This window comes from Delphinus delphis, chromosome 4, assembly GCF_949987515.2.
Source record: "Delphinus delphis chromosome 4, mDelDel1.2, whole genome shotgun sequence".
NCBI classification, from domain to species: Eukaryota; Metazoa; Chordata; class Mammalia; order Artiodactyla; family Delphinidae; genus Delphinus; species Delphinus delphis.
This window is the reverse complement of record NC_082686.1, coordinates 8342367-8362430: the sequence shown is the minus strand read 5'-3', so window position 1 is coordinate 8362430 and position 20064 is coordinate 8342367. Positions and strand designations below refer to the sequence as shown.

General features: G+C 46.1%; 1 protein-coding gene and 1 long non-coding RNA gene across 2 annotated transcripts in view; one reads left to right on the top strand and one right to left on the bottom strand.

The window, feature by feature from the left end:
* Nucleotides 1-5406, bottom strand: part of HLCS (holocarboxylase synthetase) — a 198326-nt gene extending 192920 nt beyond the window's left edge. The window contains exons 1-2 of the mRNA XM_060010324.1: nt 5104-5406; nt 753-890 (exon numbers count right to left, since the gene is read on the bottom strand). Coding sequence (XP_059866307.1) covers nt 753-890; nt 5104-5298 — 333 coding nt within the window. The 5' untranslated portion in view covers nt 5299-5406. The remainder of the gene's footprint in view (nt 1-752; nt 891-5103) is intronic.
* A 1545-nt stretch (nt 5407-6951) lies between these two features.
* LOC138414054 (uncharacterized) lies at nt 6952-12296 on the top strand. Its single transcript, XR_011246439.1, has 3 exons — nt 6952-7018; nt 9441-9885; nt 11620-12296. It is a non-coding gene; the product is annotated as an uncharacterized lncRNA (long non-coding RNA).
* The last annotated feature ends 7768 nt before the right edge of the window (nt 12297-20064 follow it).

Sequence of the window (20064 nt, the reverse complement as noted above, 5' to 3'; positions counted from 1 at the left end):
CTTTTTTCTTTTTCTTTTTTGGCTGCACCGCATTGCATGCAGGATCTTAGTTCACCAACCAGGGATCACACCCGTGCCCCCTGCAGTGTAGAGTGGAAGCACAGGGTCTTAACCACTGGACTGCCAGGGAAGTCCCAAAACACAGGTAGGTTTAAATCTAGCAGCCACATTAAAAAGATAAAAAGAGGGCTTCCCTGGTGGTGCGGTGGTTGAGAGTCCGCCTGCCGACGCAGGGGACGCGCGTTCGTGCCCCGGTCCGGGAGGGTCCCGCATGCCGCGGAGCGGCTGGGCCTGTGCGTCCGGGGCCTGTGCTCCACGGTGGGAGAGGCCACAGCGGTGAGAGGCCCATGTACCGCAAAAAAAAAAAAAAAAAAAAAAAAAGTTAAAAAGAAACAGGTGAAAGTAATTTTACATATATATATGTGTGTATGTGTATATATATATACATATATATATATATATATATATATATATATATATATATATATATATAAAATTTCCCCCCAACCCCCCAGCCATGCTACACAGCCTTCGGGATCTTAGTTCCCTGACCAGGGAGTAAACTTGGGCCCAGCAGTGAGAGAGTGAGAGTGCCGAATCCTAACCACTGGGAATTCCCTACTAATATATTTTTATTTAACCCAAAATATCAGAAAAGAAAGGGAATCAATCACAAAGGCCAGGAAAGAGCACTCATAAAAATACCAAATTAGTTTTGATTATGGTACACAAATGAAAAACACGGTACTCACAGTTTCCGAAGACGACGATGGTCTCTGTAAAGTGTCACCTTGCACCCAAATGCTCTCTGTCACAAATGCTATGTGTTCTGCTTCAAGTATAAAAGGAGAAACCAGAAACAGGGCCCATTTGTTCAAGTCATCAATGGACTGGATAGAGGGAAAGAAACACAAAAAGGAAGGATTCAATATGACTTCAAACCACAACTGCTATTTATATCAACATCCAGGACAGCCCCGCCTCTGCAATTCCAGGTGGCATCTAAATAAATAAGGTCATTGGATGCTTTCCTATAGACCATATTAACCCTGCATTTTTTTGTTTAACTGTGACTGTTTAAATAGCTGCAACATCCCTCGATGTCTCATGACAGTTTTAACATCTCTAGACATTTCTTATCAAGCAATTAATTCTGAAACTTATTCCCACCATTCCTTACTGCTGAGAGCATGTAGGAACCTTCCAAATTACAACTTGGAAGCACATTTAAAGATGAGGTAGCTCAGGGACTTCCCTGGCGGTCCAGTGGTTAAGACTCCGTGCTTCCACTGCAGAGGGCACGGGTTTGATCCCTGGTCGGGGAACTAAGATCCCACATGCTGCTCAGCATGGCCAAAAAGAAAGGAAAAGATGAGGTGGCTCAGAAGTGCATGATGGTCAGCAGAAGCCTGTTACTGACAGATGCCCGAAGGGCTATTCCTCCTTTTCCTCCAGCCATTACAGCATCAAGATTGGTTAGCAGGGACTTCCCTGGTGGCGCAGTGGTTAAGAATCCGCCTGCCAATGCAGGGGACACGGGTTCGAGCCCTGGTCCTGAAGATCCCACATGCCGCGGGGCGACTACGCCCGTGCGCCACAACTACTGAGCCTGAGCTCTAGAGCCCACGAGCCACAACTACTGAGCCCACGTGCCACAACTACTGAAGCCTGCGCACCTAGAACCCGTGCTCCGCAACAAGAGAAGCCACCACAATGAGAAGCCCGCGCACAGCAACTGAGTAGCTCCCGCTCACCACAACTAGAGGAAGCCCTCGCGTAGCAACAAAGACCCAACGCAACCAAAAATAAATTAATTTTTTTTAATTAAAAAAAAAAGATTGGTTAGCAGATTGGATGTGTCCATTAGTCTCTGCTCTTCTCCTTAAATTTCTCTAAAAGGACTGTACATTAATCTACACTAAAAACAAGGCACATCCTTAGCAGAAAAAGCTGAAATCTAAGGCTGCCCGTCCGGGGCGGGGGGCTTTATCATCACCCCGCCCCCGCAAAAAAAAAGGCATTTGGGTCAAGCTCCATAGTTGCTTATCAGTTCAAATCTGCCCTTGCTGGGAAGAAAGGAAAGTATTTTCACCAGGCCTAGCAACCCGGCACAAAGCAGCAGCTTAATAAATATCTGTTGAACCAATTAATGAGTGAAAATGAGGGAGAAAAAAACTCCTCCTATGGGTAAACATAATTATCAATATAATAGTTAAAAACAAAAGACAGACTGTCCACTTTACTCATAGAAAATGTGTATAGTAAACAAAAAGCTTAAAATTTCTGGTTTGTATAAACTCTCTTTGGTGATACTTACCAGTTCTTGGGGGACCTTCAATTATATAAACATACACTTTCAGTACTTATGCATATGATTTTAAGTATATAAGGTATGGAGACAGCAAGGGCATAAGATTCAGTTCTGTAAAGTTACTCCAGCCCAGGTAGACCGACAATAGGTATGTACTGAACCAAATCACCAGCCCCACAATATCTGCAATCTTAAGTAACAGTAGCTAATCACAAATAGTCAAACTTTCCAATTGTAGGCCTCGAACATCAGAGCTTAAACTCAACAACCACTACTTCATTCGTTGAAATACTGAGTAACTATTACAGGTCAAGCTGCTTAGCTAAACAGACCCAGTTCCTAGGGAGAAAAGGATAAAAACTGGACATAATGGAAAAGAATATATATATATATATATATATATATATATATATAAACTGAACCACTCTGCTATACAGCAGAAATTAGCACAACATTGTAAATCAACTACACTTCAATTTAAAAAATGAAAAAAAAAGTCACAATAAAAAAATAAAAACTGGAAATATGAAGTGCAATTTAAAGTCTATGAGCATACAGAGCTGGCTGGTCACATCTAGTCTGGAAACTCAGGGACATCTCTGTGAGACAGTGATTTCTGGGCAAAGCTCTAAGGAGGACAGCAAGTTACAAAAACCCCGAAAGCCCAAAGCGGGTTTGGCCCAGGTGTCCCTACACCCTGCTGGAGCAGTCAGCAAGGGCTGAAGAGCATTACTTACAGTTATCAAAGCTAACAGAAGCCCAATAAAGTCATGGAGATGTGCAAAAGTAAAACTGTCTCCCAAGAGAATTAAAGACATTTGCATCTCATTATTTTTTGGATGTTCATTATTTCTACTCTAATCTAAATCTCTTAGAGGTGTTTTTTTTTAATAAATTGATTGATTGATTGATTGATTGGCTGCGTTGGGTCTTCATTGCGCACGCGGGCTTTCTCTGGTTGCAGCCAGCTGGGGGCTACTCTTCCCTGAGCTGTGTGGGCTTCTCATCAGGGTGGCCTCTCCTGTTGTAGAGCATGGGCTCTAGGCGTGGGGACTTTGGTAGTTGTGGCTTGCGGGCTCTAAAGCACAGGCTCAGTAGTTGTGGCGCATGGGCTTAGTTGCTCCGTGGCATGTGGGATCTTCCCCGATCAGGGATCGAACCCGTGTTCCCTGCATTGGCAGGCAGATTCTTAACCACTGCCCCACCAGGAAACTCCCTAGAGGTTATTTTTTAAGTAAATGAATCCAGTTTGGAAACCACTACTATAAAAAAATCCACCCCTCAATTATTCCTCATTTTATCTTTCTCAGTCAGGGTTCCTTACAAGAATTAAGCCCTCCTTCCCTCAGGAGTCCATTGTATGTAATGAATGAACACCTAGGCGATATTACATATGCACTCTCTTAGAACTTATCATATTCTGTGTTATATAGTATACCAACAAGGATGGGCATTTTTTTAAAATAAATAAATAAATTTATTTATTTATTTTTGGCTGCGTTGGGTCTTTGTTGCTGCCCGCGGGCTTTTGCAGACTTTTTCTAGTTGCGCCGAGCGGGGGCTACACTTCGTCGCAGTGCGCGGGCTTCTCATTGCGGTGGCTTCTCTTGTTGCGGAGCACGGGCTCTAGGCGCGCAGGCTTCAGTAGTTGTGGCGCGCGGGCTTAGTTGCTCCTCAGCATGCGGGGTCCTCCCGGACTGGGGCTCGCACCTGTGTCCCCTGCATTGCCAGGCAGATTCTTAACCACTGCGTCACCAGGGAAGTCCCAGATGGGTATTTTTGATCTGTAGCATCAAAGTATAATCCCATGTCTAAGCATAACCTCAACAAAATATTCAAACCTGAGATAAGATTTTAATTCCCACATGGTGTATGGTTTCACACACAAAGAAAATCTCATTTTAATGCTATGAGTGATCGAACTTTCCAGAAGGAAGAGGAAAGGACAAGAAACCCATCAAAAGCAAAACACTTTTAAATGTTAATGACAAAGTGGGTGAAGTCAATGGAAATTTGCACAGAACTGCACTGTGAAGCCCATTTCTGATAGCTGAGTGGAAAGAACTATTGTTCCCATCCACAGAAAGAGAGCTGAGGTTTTGCAGTGATCAAACGACAGCCCCAGGTCACACTGTGGGTGACAGAGCCGGTTGAACTTACAGCCTTACAGCCACCAGGCTAAGTATTGGGCCAAAAGACAAGATTGTGTGCAAACCGAAACTAAAAAGATTCAGAGATAATCAGTAGGTGCCCGACTGGTAAATGACGCAGCTGACAGGAGCGGGGGACAGGGCAGTTTTTGTCACCTCGGGAACACCTGACAGAAAGCTGAGGATTTGCTGTCTTTCTCTGAAATCAGGTTCAACCAAACTCCAGCCCACAGGGTAGGCGGGAGAGGATGTCAGGAAAGAGGCTCTAGGTGGGCACTGCTCAGGTCCTAATCGACTCCGCACAGGCACACAGGCACAAGCCTACTTTGCACCGCCAAGAGCCAGGCGACCATACGCTCGCGCCGGCACCCCGTGGAGAGGAGGCCAGATCGCCTGTCACAGTTTCGGTCTCATCCAGGCTTCCATGGGCATCGCGTGCAGTGTAGCCCCGGAGCCTGCCGCTCCCCAGACCCCACGCTCGCCACCTCCCGGCGGCGCAGAGGGTGCCCCCGGGCTGCACAGCCCATGGCGGAGCGCGGGGTCCCGGGGGCGCTTCCGGCACCGGGCAGACCCCGAGGCCGCGCCCCCGCCCCGCCCGGCCCCGCCTTCCGCGCCCCCCGGCGCCCGCGCTCGCCCGCCCACCTGGCTCTCGCCGACGCAGAAGACGCGGCCGCCGCGGCTCAGGCACACGCGGGCGCCGCGGGGCTGCGCAGTCGCGCGGCAGAAGGTGAAGGAGCAGCGCGAGGCCCGCAGCTGCTGCACCGTGGTGCGCACTAGCGCGGCGGGCCCGTGCCCCCAGCGCGCCCACAGGTACAGGTAGCACAGCGTGATGAGCATGGCCGGCCGGCCGGCGGCGGAGCGCGAGCCCGGGACGCTCGCACCACCGGCCGGCCCGCCAGAGCGCTCGGCCCCGCCCTCCCGCCGGCCGGAAGAGGCTGCGCCGCCGGGGAGAGGCCGCGCCGGCTGGAGAAGGCCGCGGGGTGGCGGGGGAGGGGGACGTTTGTATGGAGGGAGATGGGAGGACTGGACTGGAGGGAGGGGTGTGGGGAAGGGAGGTGATGGAGGGAGAAGAGAGGCCGTGCCCGGGGAGGTGAGTGGGAGGGGATCAGGGGAGGCCACTCAGGGTGGAGGGTGGAGGTAACGGGATGGAGGGAGAAGGCGGGCGGTGAGGTAGGTTGGGGACCTGGCGGGTAAGCCCGGTAGCCCGCTTAAGCCAGAGTCTGGCCTCCTTTGCTTGAGGGGTGGGAGGCGGAATGAGGAAGGGGCTGTGTATGTGTTTATAACGTCAGCAGCCGACATTAACCAGCCAGCACCGTACCAGGAGCCAAAGTGTGCTGATACACACAACTGCTGCCCAGTCCAAGTGGGAAGATGAGGTGAGGCTGTTTTTATTAGGTTATACTAGGCCTTCATGCAAAAAGGACTTTAAGATAAATGACATAAATTCATACAGTGCAATAATAAGTGTATTTCTGGACTCTTAAAGTAAGGACAGGAAACAAGTTGAAGACAGAGGAGCACTGAAAAGGCGGCCTGGTGCTCTTGAATACGCGGGTCACCAGTTTCACTGTGATATCCTAAGATCAGTAGAGAAAGTGAAACAGGATTCAGTGTTCTTGTCCCCTGAGAGAGGCATCATGATTCCTCATGCTGACGGAGGTTTCTCCCCGGAACCTCATTTTTTTTTAAAGGCAGTAGGGAAAGAACAGGGTCCTCAACAGCTCTGACGCAGAGCAGAGGTTTTCCCTAGGTTGCTTCCTGTTCTGGCATTCGATGTAAGTGGATGGCATATTGCAGTAAAAGGAGTCAGGGAGGCCACTCCCAAGTCTTTCTTAATCCCAGGGCTGATTTTTAAGTACCCTGACCATTTATTCATCTGCTTTAAAACAGCAGTATAGGAAGCCCACTTTCAGACCCTCAGGCTTCCTCTCAGATGACATAGAAAATTCTTCTCGTTGCATATAGCAACAATACATTTAAAAAGAGAGAGAAACCAAAAGGAAATAACTGGACTCAAAAACAAGATAAGCATCAAGTGGACCAAAAATTGTAAAAAGACAGGGAGCGATGAGCAGGGCTGAAGCCACATCCTACATGTGCCTACAGGGCAGCGGCAGCTGGGAAGTAGATGCTGGCGCAGTAACAAGACCTAAAATTGTGTCACTGGAGGAACAAATGAGCAAAAGTCTCATCCGAGGAGGGACTCCTCCCATCCACGATTACACAGGGCTAAGCAGTCAGGAATTTAGAAAATGAAAAGGCTTAACAGAGTGATTAACCCTAATGTTCTACTAGAAGAGCACTTCACATAGCCTTCTTGGAGTTTGCTAAATTATGGCTCTAAGGACCAGCCTCTCCCCCCGCCCAGCTAGGAACGGAGAGGTCATCTCTTCTACCTGAAGGAGACAAGCATCCCTAGTTTTTCCAACTTCCTTAAGAGCTTTGCACCCTCTGCTTCCCACAGGCACCATAACTCCATCTGGCCAGATGGGAACTTTCCAGGTTTGCCCTTAGATGCTTCAGGATGTCATGGTCTCAGAAAACATCACGGGAAAACGTGAGGATCAACCAGTTCTCGGTTACAAAGGATGGGGACCATAGTGGGTCAGTATGAACTGAGAAGGAGGTAAGGTCCCTTCCGGACCCTTGGATTGAGGAACACTGATACCATTTACGCCCAGGAAGGAATACAGTAAGGCTGGTAGAAGGAATACAGTAAGAGAAGTCACACAGTAGGCCCTGTTTATGATCCCACATAAAATGATGTGAAAAGGCTCAGGGATGGAGCTTAGGTTCATCATCCCCAGATAGCAAAGGGGAAAGATGTAAAAATAAGACATCAGGGGATCTTACGGTGTATGTCCCTGATTCACATCCTGTAGTCCCTCACTACTCAAAATTTGGTCCTTGAATGTATTGGGATCACCTGGGGACTTGCTAGAAATGCAGGATCCCATGCCCCACCCCAGAACCACCAAATCCGTATCTGCACTTTAACAAAATCCCCAGGTGATTCACAGTTCAAGAAGCAGTGCTAAAGTCACCTCTGTCGTTCCCTGCATCTGGGTTGCTCTAGACTCGTAACAAGCCTCTTCCAAATTGCTGCAGAGAAAAAGACCAGAGTAGGAATTTAAAAGCAAGACTCTGTGATTCATAGGAACGTCACTACAGGAAGGAAGGCACTGCTTGACAGCCAAGTGACTGAAGACCACCTCAGTAGTAATCCATCAGAGTGATTAGCTTTCTCTAAGAACAGCCTTCCTTGGGACTTAACTGGTGGTCCAGTGGTTAGGACTCCACATTTCTACTGCAGGGGGCACGGGTTCGATCCCAGGTCGGGGAACTAGATCAGGCATGTTATGCAGCACCACCAAAAAAAAAAAAAAAGAACAACTACTTTCCCATCGGTCTCTAGTCTCCAGCCCTTAGGAGACATGCCCTGGAAATGGTTTGGGGACAGGGCAGAGTGTAAGCCAAAAGAATATTACTCCTCTAGGGAAAGCTGTCCTGCCCCCATTAAATAGATGACTGCTCCTCCCCAGGGGAAGCCTGTTATACTGACATCAGCTCTGTCTGAACTTGGAAAGCATTCAGAATGCTAATAAGTCAAATGACCAGAGCTGGGAAGGATAGTTTGTTTTTGAAATAACCCGAGTCTAGTAAGAAACTGGAGTAGACACTGAAATTTAAATAGCCGAACTGTAGGGACTTCCCTGGTGGTCCAGTGGGTAAGACTCCTTGATCCCAATGCAGGGGGGCCCAGGTTTGATCCCAGCTCACAGAACTAGATCTGGCATACATGCCGCAACTATGAGCCCGCATGCCGCAACTAAAGGTCCCAAGTGCCACAACTAAGACCCGGTGCAGCCAAAATAAATAAGTAGCTGAACTGTAAACAGTTCACTTTTAGCAGTTAAAGTACATAGTCTCTATTTTGTAGGTAAAAGAAAACTGTTCCCTCCACAACACTGTTGGACTGCTAAAAACAAATGATATTCAGAGATCCCCAGAGTCTCAAGAATGGCCATCTATTTGAAAAGTTGGCCTCCAAAAAAATAAATAGATATTTAATGTTTTTTTCCCCCGCCATGCCCCGGGACTTGCGGGATATTAGTTCCCCAACGAGGGATTGAACCTGAGCCCTCAGCAGTGAAAAAACAGAGTCTTAACCACTGGACCACCAGGGAATTCCCCAGATATTTAATTTAAATCATGAGGTTTCGTTGGTAAAAAGTATAAAATGTGAAGCGCTTTTCTTTGAATATTTGACTGTCTGGAAAATGTCAGTATGATCATCTGCATACACATATGCAGTTAAAAATCAAGTGAATTAAACTTTTTAAACCAATAGTCCTTTTTATTATGGGTTTACACTCAAAAAGGAAAATGCAGTTTGGGACTGATAGAAATAAGCTACTAGCCAAAGAATAGATCAGAGGCTTGGGCCAGGATCAGGGCCTCAAAGGGAAACAATTGTTATTTAAATCTTGCTGATTAGCAAATGCCCAGGCCCTATAAAGGTAGGGATCAAACCAACCACCACCACCACTACCCTTGGTCAATTTTGTACCAAATAATCCAGCATGCCACAACTACTGATGCCCACACACCTAGAGCCCAAGCTCTGCAACAAGAGAAGCCACCGCAATGAGAAGCCCGCGCACCACAACTAGAGAAAGCCTGCGCACAGCAGCGAAGACCCAATGCAGCCAACAATAAATAAGTAAATAAGTTTATTTTTTAAAAAAACCATTTAGCAGATAAACATGAAAAGGTGCTCAATCTCAAAGGCATCTGCAAATTAAAACCTTAACGGGAATTGGTATATGCCCAACAGACTGGCAGAGATTCGCTTCTTAATCCCTAAAACCGTGGCTTCTCCCCTCATTGCTCAAAGATCTAACCATTCTCAGTTTTCATCCCTCCCATTTTTCCGCACCATTTGCCTCCCTGGCTGATGGTGTCTCTGTCTCTACCAGTCAGGGAAATAGAAACCACTGATGGAGGACTTAATACCGAGAGCTGGCTACAGACACTCCGAAGGTGCTGACACACCAAACACGGACAGGGAGGCGACGGAGAGAACAGAAACGGCAGAAAACTGCTACCCGCCTGCAGGAAGGTGGGGTGACCTCAGCCCAGGAGGCAGGGCTCCTGCCTGCAGGAAGGTGGGGTGACCTCAGCCCAGGAGGCAGGGCTGCCTGGGGGAAGCCAGATGGAGCCACAGGGAAAAAGCAGCTGCTGCCGGAGCTGGAAAGAAGGGCAAGTTCCACCGGCTTCTCCATTCCTCTGGCTTCTGCTGTCCCGTGGCTGAACCTCTCTGGAAGCCACACAGCAAGGAGCATCAAAGAACCTCCTTCCTTGGGAATCACTGGAGAGAGGGGACTCCTTGCAGAAGGTGGGAGGGGATCTGAGAGAAAACAGGCAAGTAGCCAGCCCCCAGCCTTTCTGAAACCCTTTCCTGGAGCTCTTTCAAAACTCACTGGGTGGGGAGGGGGGAGTGGGGAGGGACCACTCATTTTCTGTTTGTAACTATGTTATGTATGGGCTGATTTGCAGGGACCCCCATACCCCGACGACAAAAATGCTTACATTGAGGTCATGAACCTTAGTACCTCAGAATGTGACTCTTTTTGGAGATAGGGCCTTTAAAGTGATGATTCAAGTAAGACGAGGTCATGTGGGTGGGCCCTGGTCCAGCATGACTAGAATCCTTTAAGAGATTAGGACACAGAGGGAAGACCATGTGAAGGTACAGTGAGAAAAAGGCCATCCACAGGCCAAGGAGGGAGTCCTCAGAAGAAACCAACTCTGTGAACACCTTGACCTTGGACTTCTGGCCTCCAGACTGTGAGGAAATCAATTTCTGTTGTTTAAGCCAGTCTGTGGTACTTTGTTACAGCAGCCAGACCTGACTCACACATCCTAGTTCTCAGTAACTCTTCTCTCTCTCTTACCCTTCTTTGAACCATCGGGCACAGGTGAGTCTTTGCCCCCAACTTCTGGCCTTACCTACGTTCTCTTCCTGGGTGGTCCCATTTGCCCTCTTGGTTTCAGTGGCCACCACTCTGGCCACAATGCTCAGATCCTCTGGCCTCTCCCAGGCTCCAGTGCCACAATTATTGCTTCTGCATATCTCTATTTGGATGGTCTCTTGGTATCTCAGGAGCAACAGGAATAAAACCAAATGTATTTTTCTCCCACAAATTCCCTCTTCATCTTGATTTCTCTACCTCTGTTAATGACATCACATTCTCCTTTTCACCTGGACCTAGAACTTAGTCATCTTGGAGTCCCTACTCCTCTCCATTCCTGCATCCTGTTTATTTCTGTTTCAGTTGATGGTACCACCACACACTGTCTCAGGAGTCTCCAGTCCAGGCCCCCATTCTGCTCCATGGGAACACGAACATGATAGCCTCCTCGCTAATTCCCTGCAGGCCTCTTGTTTCCCACTGCCCTGCTTACACCAGCACTCCTCCATTTGACTTTCTCAAGTGCAGCCCCAGTCCCATCACTCCTCTTCTCAAACCCTTCAGTGCTCGCCCCTCACCACCAGCAAGTGCAGGGGCTCCTGCCTGGTACTCAGGACCCCCCTTAGTGCCATCCATTCCCTTATTTCACATCTGCGCACCCAGCACTGCTTGCCACTGCGCATGTCCCTCCATTTAACCCTCTCTGTATGGGCGCTGCTGTCCCCGTCTTGCAGAGGAGGAAATTGAATTTTAGAGCAATTAAGTGACTTGCTTAAGGTCTCACAACTACTGGATATTCGGGAAGCTGGGGGCTGAATTTATGACTTTCTGGCTGCAAAGTCTTACTTGATAAACTGGGCAGACTGGGAGCAAAGAATGCCATATGCATAATGATCAATAAACGGAAATGAGACTCAAGATCCAGGAGGGAACGGGTGGCAGAAGGTTCAGGGTGTGCCACTGGGAGCCCTGAAGACCGCCATTGGTACCCAGATCATATAGGCTGGAACTGTCCAGAGTTTAGACACACCCACAAAGCTGCGGTGGGATTTCATCAGGAGCACCAGGGCAAACAGCTGGCTCTGGAAACACACAAAGCATATGCCAGTAGACACGGGGGGCTTCTGATACTGTTTCTGCACGACAGCTGAATGTCACTAATTCATTACTGTTTTAAATATAGGAAAATCCAGAGTTAAAAACTCGAGTCTACATGCAATGTGGTAAGTAAGTAAATAAATAAAGGCAATGTGGTATCCTGAATTGGATCCTGGAACAGCAAAAGGACTGTAGTGGAAAAACTGGTGAAATCTGAAGTCTGTAGTTTAGTTAATAGTATTGTACTAATAATGTTAATGTTATGAGGTTTCTGTTTTGTTTTTTGGTGGCTTTTTTAATTGAACTATAGTTGATGTACAGTGTGGTGGCAGTCTCTGCTGTACAGCAAAGTGACTCAGTTACACACATATATACATTCTTTTTTATATTCTTTTCCATAATGGTTTATCCCAGGAGATTGAGCACGGTTCCCTGTAGGAACAGTAGCACCTTGTTTATCCTGTGTGTTTTGATAAATCCATGGTTGTATAAGATATCAACACTGGAGGAAGCTAGGTAAAAGAACTCTGTACTATTTTTGCAACCTGTTTGTAAGTCCAAAAGTATTTCAAAATAAGTTGTGAAAATTAAACGGTGACCTTCCACAGAATTTCAATGGCATGTTTTCCCTTGTCCCTAACTGGTTATGTCGTCTTTTTTTTGTTTTTTTAATATTTATTTGGCTGCCCTGGGCCTTAGCTGAAGCATGTGGGATTTAGTTCCCTGACCTGGGATCCAACCAGGGTTCCCTGCATTGGGAGTGTGGAGTCTTAACCACTGGACCACCAGGGAAGTCCCTAGCCATGTGGTCTTAATTAAGCACATCATTTCATCTCTCCGGACCCCAGTTTTTCAACTATTTTAAAAAGTAGGAGGGACACAAACCAGATCATCTCTAACTTCCCCTTCAGGCTCTGAAATTCTCAGATCCTAATACATTTACACCATGATTCAGTTTGCAAGGATTTGATCTGCAGTGACCTCATTCACCTCCATATGCCCAGTATTCAGCACTGCGGTATAGCACAGTAGGTGCTGCATAAAAGTTTCTTGCAGCTACACTGGCTCATACCTCTAGTACCTGTAACGTGAAGTAGAACTGTTAACTCTTTTACCCAGTTGGCCACTACAGAGCGAAGTACTCACAAAATTTTCTCCGCAGAAAGCAAATTTATCTTCATCCAGCAGAGGGGAGTGGTCCTTTACATCCTAGGCACGTAAAGGTTTTCCTCATTGGGGAGGGGAGTCACCATCTGTGAGCAATTACCTGCCCATCAGATAGGACCTGCAGTTAGGGTGATTAGTACCTTAAGTTTCCAGAAGACCAGAAAACGCCACACACACATTCACAAGCAAATGAAGTCTAAACCACCTCAGCAGATGGGAGAATGAACAGCAAACAGTTGAAACCCCATCCTTAGAGGAGAGTTTGTCGTCCTAGCAACCTGTCCCATTTTCTGAACAAAGATCTGTCTTGTAAAGGGCCAGTTGGGGGATTACCTGACGGTCCAGTGGTTAGGACTCCACGCTTTCACTGTGCAGGTTCAATCCCTGGTGGGGGGAACTAAAATCCCATAAGCCTTGAGGCGCGGCCAAAAAAATTTTTTTAATAAATAAAATAAAGGGCCAGTTACTAAGGTCAAAGGAATGAATGGGGAAGATGACTAACACGTTTACAATTAAAATGAGAATCATCATTAGCAGCGCATCCCCGCAGCAGCCTAGGGCTGAGCCTGTGTGAGCATCCCAGACAGGGCATATCTGAGCCCTGAGAAGGGGGCAAGGAAGAACAAAGGGACAAGCAGAGGGACATCAAGGGAAAACTAGGAAAGTAAAGGAACTGAAGGATCAAAAACTAAAAGGGTCCTAAACCAGAGGGCCCTGTGAGTGTGCGTGTCACCCAGCAAAGCACAGGTGAAAAAGACTGATTCAAAAAGCAGACTCAGCCTGAAATGGTGGATACTGCAGTAACACCAAGGACAGATACGTCCTCTCCTTGTGGCTGAAAGCTCCACAGAAAGGGACCGATGAGTCACATAATAATTTTCTCTTTGCTCTCAGCCAGCCTGAACATTTTCCCCTAGGAGCTGAAACTTCGGTGACTAGAGAAAACCAAACAGTGGGGAAAAAAGTCATACCTATTATAAACCTTCGCCTACTGGAAATTTCATGGGTCTGGAAAGGGAAGTTCCGTGGAAAGAATCAATGGGAAAGTGGGAGCGTTCATACAACCCCTTACATTCCCAACCTGGGCTTTGCTTCCTTGTTTTCACTGAATTTATGATTCCATAGAAGCACCACTATCCAGTCTCCATAGAGGCGAAGCTGCACTGCCCCTTGTTGATGTCCCTTGCTTTGCAGTCAACCTTTGATTTTTAAAAGGCCTTTATGCAGACCCTGCTTCTTAGCCCCCAAAGCTAAAAGTTTATAATAAAATAACAGTAAATCTGGTGGAATAAAAAGAGAAATTCAGACTGTAGAAAAGGAAGAAGCATCTCAGTAACCACAGGGCTGCTATGTTCTGTGTTTATAAAATGCTTGTAAAGCCCTGAACAGAGAAAGAGCCGTTTCCTGGAGAAGCCAAGAGCAGATGATGCAGCCGCACTGGGACAGCTTTAAGCAGCCCGCTGTGAACAAGATTCCAGCTCCGGAAAGCTGAGTGCATCCAGCCCCCATCAGGCATCTTGAAAATGAAAAGAGCAAAAGCAGAAGAGCAAGCCGTGATTAAACTACTCCTTTCTATAAATAACTCCCGCTAAGGGCATAAACAGCATGATCAAGGCAGGAAACCCGAGCCCTTTCTCGGGGAACCCACCCACCAGCGTGCCCCTCGGCCCCCGGCGCCCCAGCCCTTTACCTGGCAGGAGGGAGCCCAGGGAGCACGTGCCTGTGGGCCGAGCCCGGGACCCCGCGGCTGCTCTCCAGGCCTCCGGGCCCCAGTACCTGCGCCCCGCGGTGCAGCGCGGCCGACGGAGTGGGAGGCCGCCGCCGAAATGTACCCGAGGAGGGCAGAGGCTTCAACACCAAGGACAGAGCAGGTGGCAGCGGGGACGTGGGAAGCAGACGGTGGGAGAGGCCGGGTCGGGATACCCCCCTCGGTGGGGCCCCGCTGCCGCGGCACAACCCCAAATGCTGACCGCTCCCCAGCCCGCTCCGGCCACCGCTGGCCACCCTGGCGTGGGCTTCTGTCTGCTCCAGAGCACCCTTCCCGCTGCTCTCCTCTACTGGGCGGCCTGGAACACTGCGCCTCGCCTTCCCCAACATCCTCCTACCTGAACAACTGAAACATTAGGTCTTGCCTTAAATGTCAAAATGTCACCTCCTGGGGGTGGCGGAAGGCCCCCTTCCACACTGCCCTGTAACCACGCTCACCCACCTTGCACTGCTGATGCAAAGGGTCTGCCTCGCCCTGGAGACTGGAAACCCTGGGGGGCAGGGACCGGATCTGGCTGGATTCCCAGCTCTTAGTGAAGGTGGCTGAAGGTTTTGCTTAATGAGTGAGAGAGAAAAGTAGCCAAATTGGACTACTCTCGATAGGATGTTTTCTGAAGAAGGGGCAGAGGATGGGGCTTAAATTGTTGACTCAGAGGATTTCTCTTCCCGGTGTTACTCCTTCCTTCACTACAAGAGTGACTGAGAGCTGGATTTAACTCTTCCTTTTCCTTTACTAAGTAAAAGCAACACCGGATTTCCACTGCTGCCCTAGGGATGAGGGACTCTGCCATTGGAACCCTGAATCCTTCACTTCCAACACAGCAATTTCAAGCAAGGACTTAAGGTTTCCTCTGCTGGGGAATAGGGAATTCATGATTCTGTGGTGGAGCGCAGACTGACGCATGGTATCAATTAGAATACTCCCCCAAAAGGGAAAAGAATCGTCTCTGACCTCCAGGAAGTGCTTATGGATGGTCCACGGAATAACTCCAGCTCAGAGAAAAACCTCAATCTAAAAATCTCCATCACTGTTGATAAATAAGAGGGCTGAAATTCAGGGGTAATCAGAATCAACATCTTCAAATGACATGATTTTTGACAGCTACGAAATAGTCCACGTTTGGGTGTCCATGATTTGTGTAGCCATTCTTACGTTGTTGGGACTGTTTTAGAACAGTCCTGTACAAAACTTGAAAGCCACCTCTCTGGTAATTGTTTAGGATATATTCCTGTGATCCTATAAGTAACTTTATTGGGTCAGAGGATATGAACCTTTCTAAGACTATTGAAATATAAAGCCAAACTTCTTACCTCAAATGCTGTATAATTTTATCTTCTAATAAAAGACTGAGGGCTTATTTTAGCGCACCTTTGTCAATATCAAGTGCTCTAACAGAAGTTTTTTTAAATCTTTGCTATTTTGATTAATGAAAAATTGTATCTCTTTAAAAGATTAGTTTTTCTTTCCTTTTGAATTACTAGAAAAACCTTTTTTTTTTTTTTTTTTGCAGTACGCGAGGCTCTCACTGCTGTGGCCTCTCCCGTTGCGGAGCACAGGCTCCGGACGTGCAGGCTCAGTGGCCATGGCTCACGGGCCCAGCTGCTCCGCGGCATGTGGGATCCTCCCGGACCGGGGCACGAACGCGTGTCCCCTGCATCGGCAGGCGGACTCTCAACCGCTGCGCCACCAGGGAAGCCCGAAAAACCCTTTTATGTTAGTTTTGTTTGAAGTATAGTTGACTTATAATATATTTGTTTCAGGTGTACAACATAGCAATTCAATATTTTTAATAGATTATACTCCACCTAAAGTTATTACAAAATGATGGCTATATTTCGCTGTGCTGTACAACACATCCTTCTTGCTTATTTATTTTATAGTTTGTATCTCATACCCCTATCCTGCCCCCCGTTTCCTCTCCCCACTAGTAAACCACTAGTTTATTCTCTATGAGTCTGTTTATGTTTTGTTATATACACTTGTTTGTTTTATTAGAAAAACTTGTTTTTTCCATTGTTTTACTGGTCATTGGATTTCTTTTTTTTTTTTTAACATCTTTATTGGAGTAATTATAATTGCTTTACAATGGTGTGTTAGTTTCTGCTGTATAACAAAGTGAATCAGTTATACATATACGTATATCCCCATATCTCTTCCCTCTTGCGTCTCCCTCCCTCCCACCCTCCCTATCCCACCCCTCCAGGTGATCACAAAGCACCAAGCTTATCTCCCTGTGCTACGCAGCTGCTTCAAGCTATCTATTTTACATTTGGCAGTGTATATATAAGTCCATACCACTCTCTCACTTCATCCCAACTTACCCTTCCCCCTCCCGGTGTCCTCAAGTCCATTCTCTACATCTGCGTCTGTATTCCTGTCCTGCCCCTAGGTTCTTCATAACCATTGTTTTTTGTTTCTTTGTTTGTTTTTTGCGGTACACGGGCCTCTCACTGTTGTGGCCTCTCCCGTTGTGGAGCACAGGCTCCGGACACGCAGGCTCAGCGGCCATGGCTCACGGGCCCAGCCGCTCCGCATGTGGGATCTTCCCGGACCGGGGCACGAACCCGTGTCCCCTGCATGGGCAGGCGGACTCTCAACCACTGTGCCACCAGAGAAGCCCATAACCATTATTTTTTAGATTCCATATATATGTATTAGCATACGGTATTTGTTTTTCTCTGGTCATTGGATTTCTTTATGAATTATCTGTTCATATCCATTGCCATTTTTTCTTTTGTTTTGTTATTGAAATATAGTTGACATACAATATTATGTTAGCTTCAGGTGTACTACATATGATTTGATATTTGCATACATTATGAAATGATCCCACTATAAGTCTAGTAACCATCTATCCTCATAGAAAGTTATTGCAAAATTACTGACCATATTTCTTATGCTGTATATTACGTCCCATTGGCTTACTTATTTCATAACCGGAGGTTTGTACCTCTTAATCCCCTTTACCTATTTTGCCCCACACCCCCATTTGTTTGCTGTATCCATGAGTCTTTTCTCATTTTGTTTTGTTTTTTAGATTCCACATATATGAGATCATTCGGTATTTGTCTTTCTTTGTCTGACTTACTTCACTTAGTGTAATACCCTCTAGCTCCATCCATGTTGTCCCAAATGGCAAGATTTCTCTTTTTAATGCCTGTAATATTCCATTGTGTGTATGTGTGTATATATATATATATATATATATATATATATATATATATATATATATACATACATACCATATCTTCTTTATCCATTCATCTAATGATGGACACTTAGGTTGCTTCCATATATTGGCTGTTGTAAATAGTACTGCAATGAACATTGGCATGCATATATCTTTTCAAATTAGTGTATTTGTTTCCCTCAGGTAAATACTCCAGTGGAATCGCTGGATCATATAGTAGTTCTATTTTTAGTTTTTTGAGACACCTCCATGCTGTTTTCCATAGTAGCTGCAACAATTTTCATCCCCACCAACAGTGTAGAGTACGAGTTCCCTTTTCTCCACATCTCCACTAATGCTTACTTATTGTCTTTTTTATGATAGCCTTTCTGACAGGTATGAGGTGATATCTCACTGTGGTTTTGATTTATAATTCCCTGATGATTAGTGATGTAGAACATCTTTTCATATGTCTGTTGGCCATCTGCATGTCTTCTTTGGACAAAAGTCTATTCAAGTCCTCTGCCCATGTTTGAATCAGGTTGTTTGTTTTTGTTTTGGCTGAGGAGCAGGTGGGAACTTAGTTCCCTGACTGGGCCCCCTGCATTGGGAGCACAGAGTCTTAACCACTGGACCGCCAGGGAAGTCCTTGGTTGTTCGTTTTTTCTATGTTGAGTTCTATGAGCTGTGTACCTATGTTGGATATTAACTCCTAATCAGACATATTGCTTGCAAATATCTTCCCCCATTCTGTAGGCTACTTTCTTGTTTTGTTGATAAGTTTCCTTCATTGTGCTAAAGTCCATTGCCATTTTTCAGTTTTGGTGTGTTTCTTGTTGATTTTATGGGTTCTTTATATATTAAGGACATTAACTCTAGGCTGGCAAATACTTGTGGCATTTTTTTTTCTTTTTTAGCTGTGTTGGGTCTTTTTTTTTTTGGCTGTGTTGGGTCTTTTTTTCTTGGCTGTGTGTGGGTTTTCTCTAGTTGCAGCGAGCAGGGGCTACTCTTCGTTGTGGTGCGCAGACTTCTCATTATGCTGGCTTCTCTTGTTGTGGAGCACAGGCTCTAGGCATGTGGGCTTCAGTAGTTGTGGCACATGGGCTCAGTAGTTGTGGCTCACGGGCTCTAGAGCGCAGGCTCAGTAGTTGTGGCACACGGGCTTAGTTGCTCCATAGCATGTGGGATCTTCCCAGACCAGGGCTTGAACCTGTGTCCTCTGCATTAGCAGGCAGATTCTTAACCACTGCACCACCAGGGAAGTCCCACTTGTGGCATATATTTAACCCAGTTTGTCATTTGCCTTTTAATTTTGTTTAAGATGATTTTTAATGTACCATTTTTACATTTTAATTAAACAAAACCAATTTTTTCATGACTTTTCCCATTGTTTTTATGTTTAGAGAGTCCTCCCCAATTTCCCAACCTATAAATATTCCCTAGTACTTATAATTTTTAAATGGTTACATTTCGGATTAGACCATCATCTTGAAGGCCTCTTCCAATTATAAAATTATAAGTTTCCTGATTTTATCTACATTGCTATTTTCAAATTCGACATACAAAAACAGTAGATACCAGTGATGTTTTAAATTTTAATCTGTTATTCAACACATTCAATAGAATTTCTGTAACATATGTAAGGTACAAAGTCTAGTAATAAGATGAACATTGTGTACCTACCCCTCAACGTAAGAACTAGAATGTTGCCAAATGTGCTTGATAGCTTATTGAACTTGCATTCATATAAAATCCTAAAAACTTTCTTTTTTCTAAAACTCACGAATCCTAATTCTATCTATACTTCTGCTGCTGCTATTTGAAACCAGTGTCAACATGTTGATTCCTGTTAAAGTGTATCCTGTTGACTGCACCCCTTGGATCCAGCCAGCTGGGATCTGCCATCCTAACTATTAAGCTACCCTCCTAGATTTACATCACCCATGGAAGGCAGCATCTCACCTGGAGAAGCTTGGAAATCAAATCAAGTGATAAACTCTTTGATAAATACTCCATCCTGGATATCCCTCTTGAACACTTTAGAGTGCATATTTAAAAAAGAAAAGAAAGGAAGGGAGGAAGGGAGAAAGGAAAAAACGAGAATAATGCCAATAACTCTGTACTTCTTGTCTACCCCATCCCCCTGCCTCCCTTTCCTCAATTTTACATTTTTCATTCCCATGCTTTAAAAAATAAAAATACAGGGACTTCCCTGGGGGTCCAGTGGTTAAGACTCCATGCTTCCACTGCAGGGGGTGTGGGTTCAATCCCTGGTCGGGGAACTAAGTTCCTAAATGCCACTTGGAGCAGCCAAAAAATAAAAATGTCTTAGTACAAGTGAATACATCCCTACACGTACATTGTGGGGGTTTTAGCTTTATAAAAATAATATTATTCAAAAAGTAAACTTCTGAGCCTTGCATTTT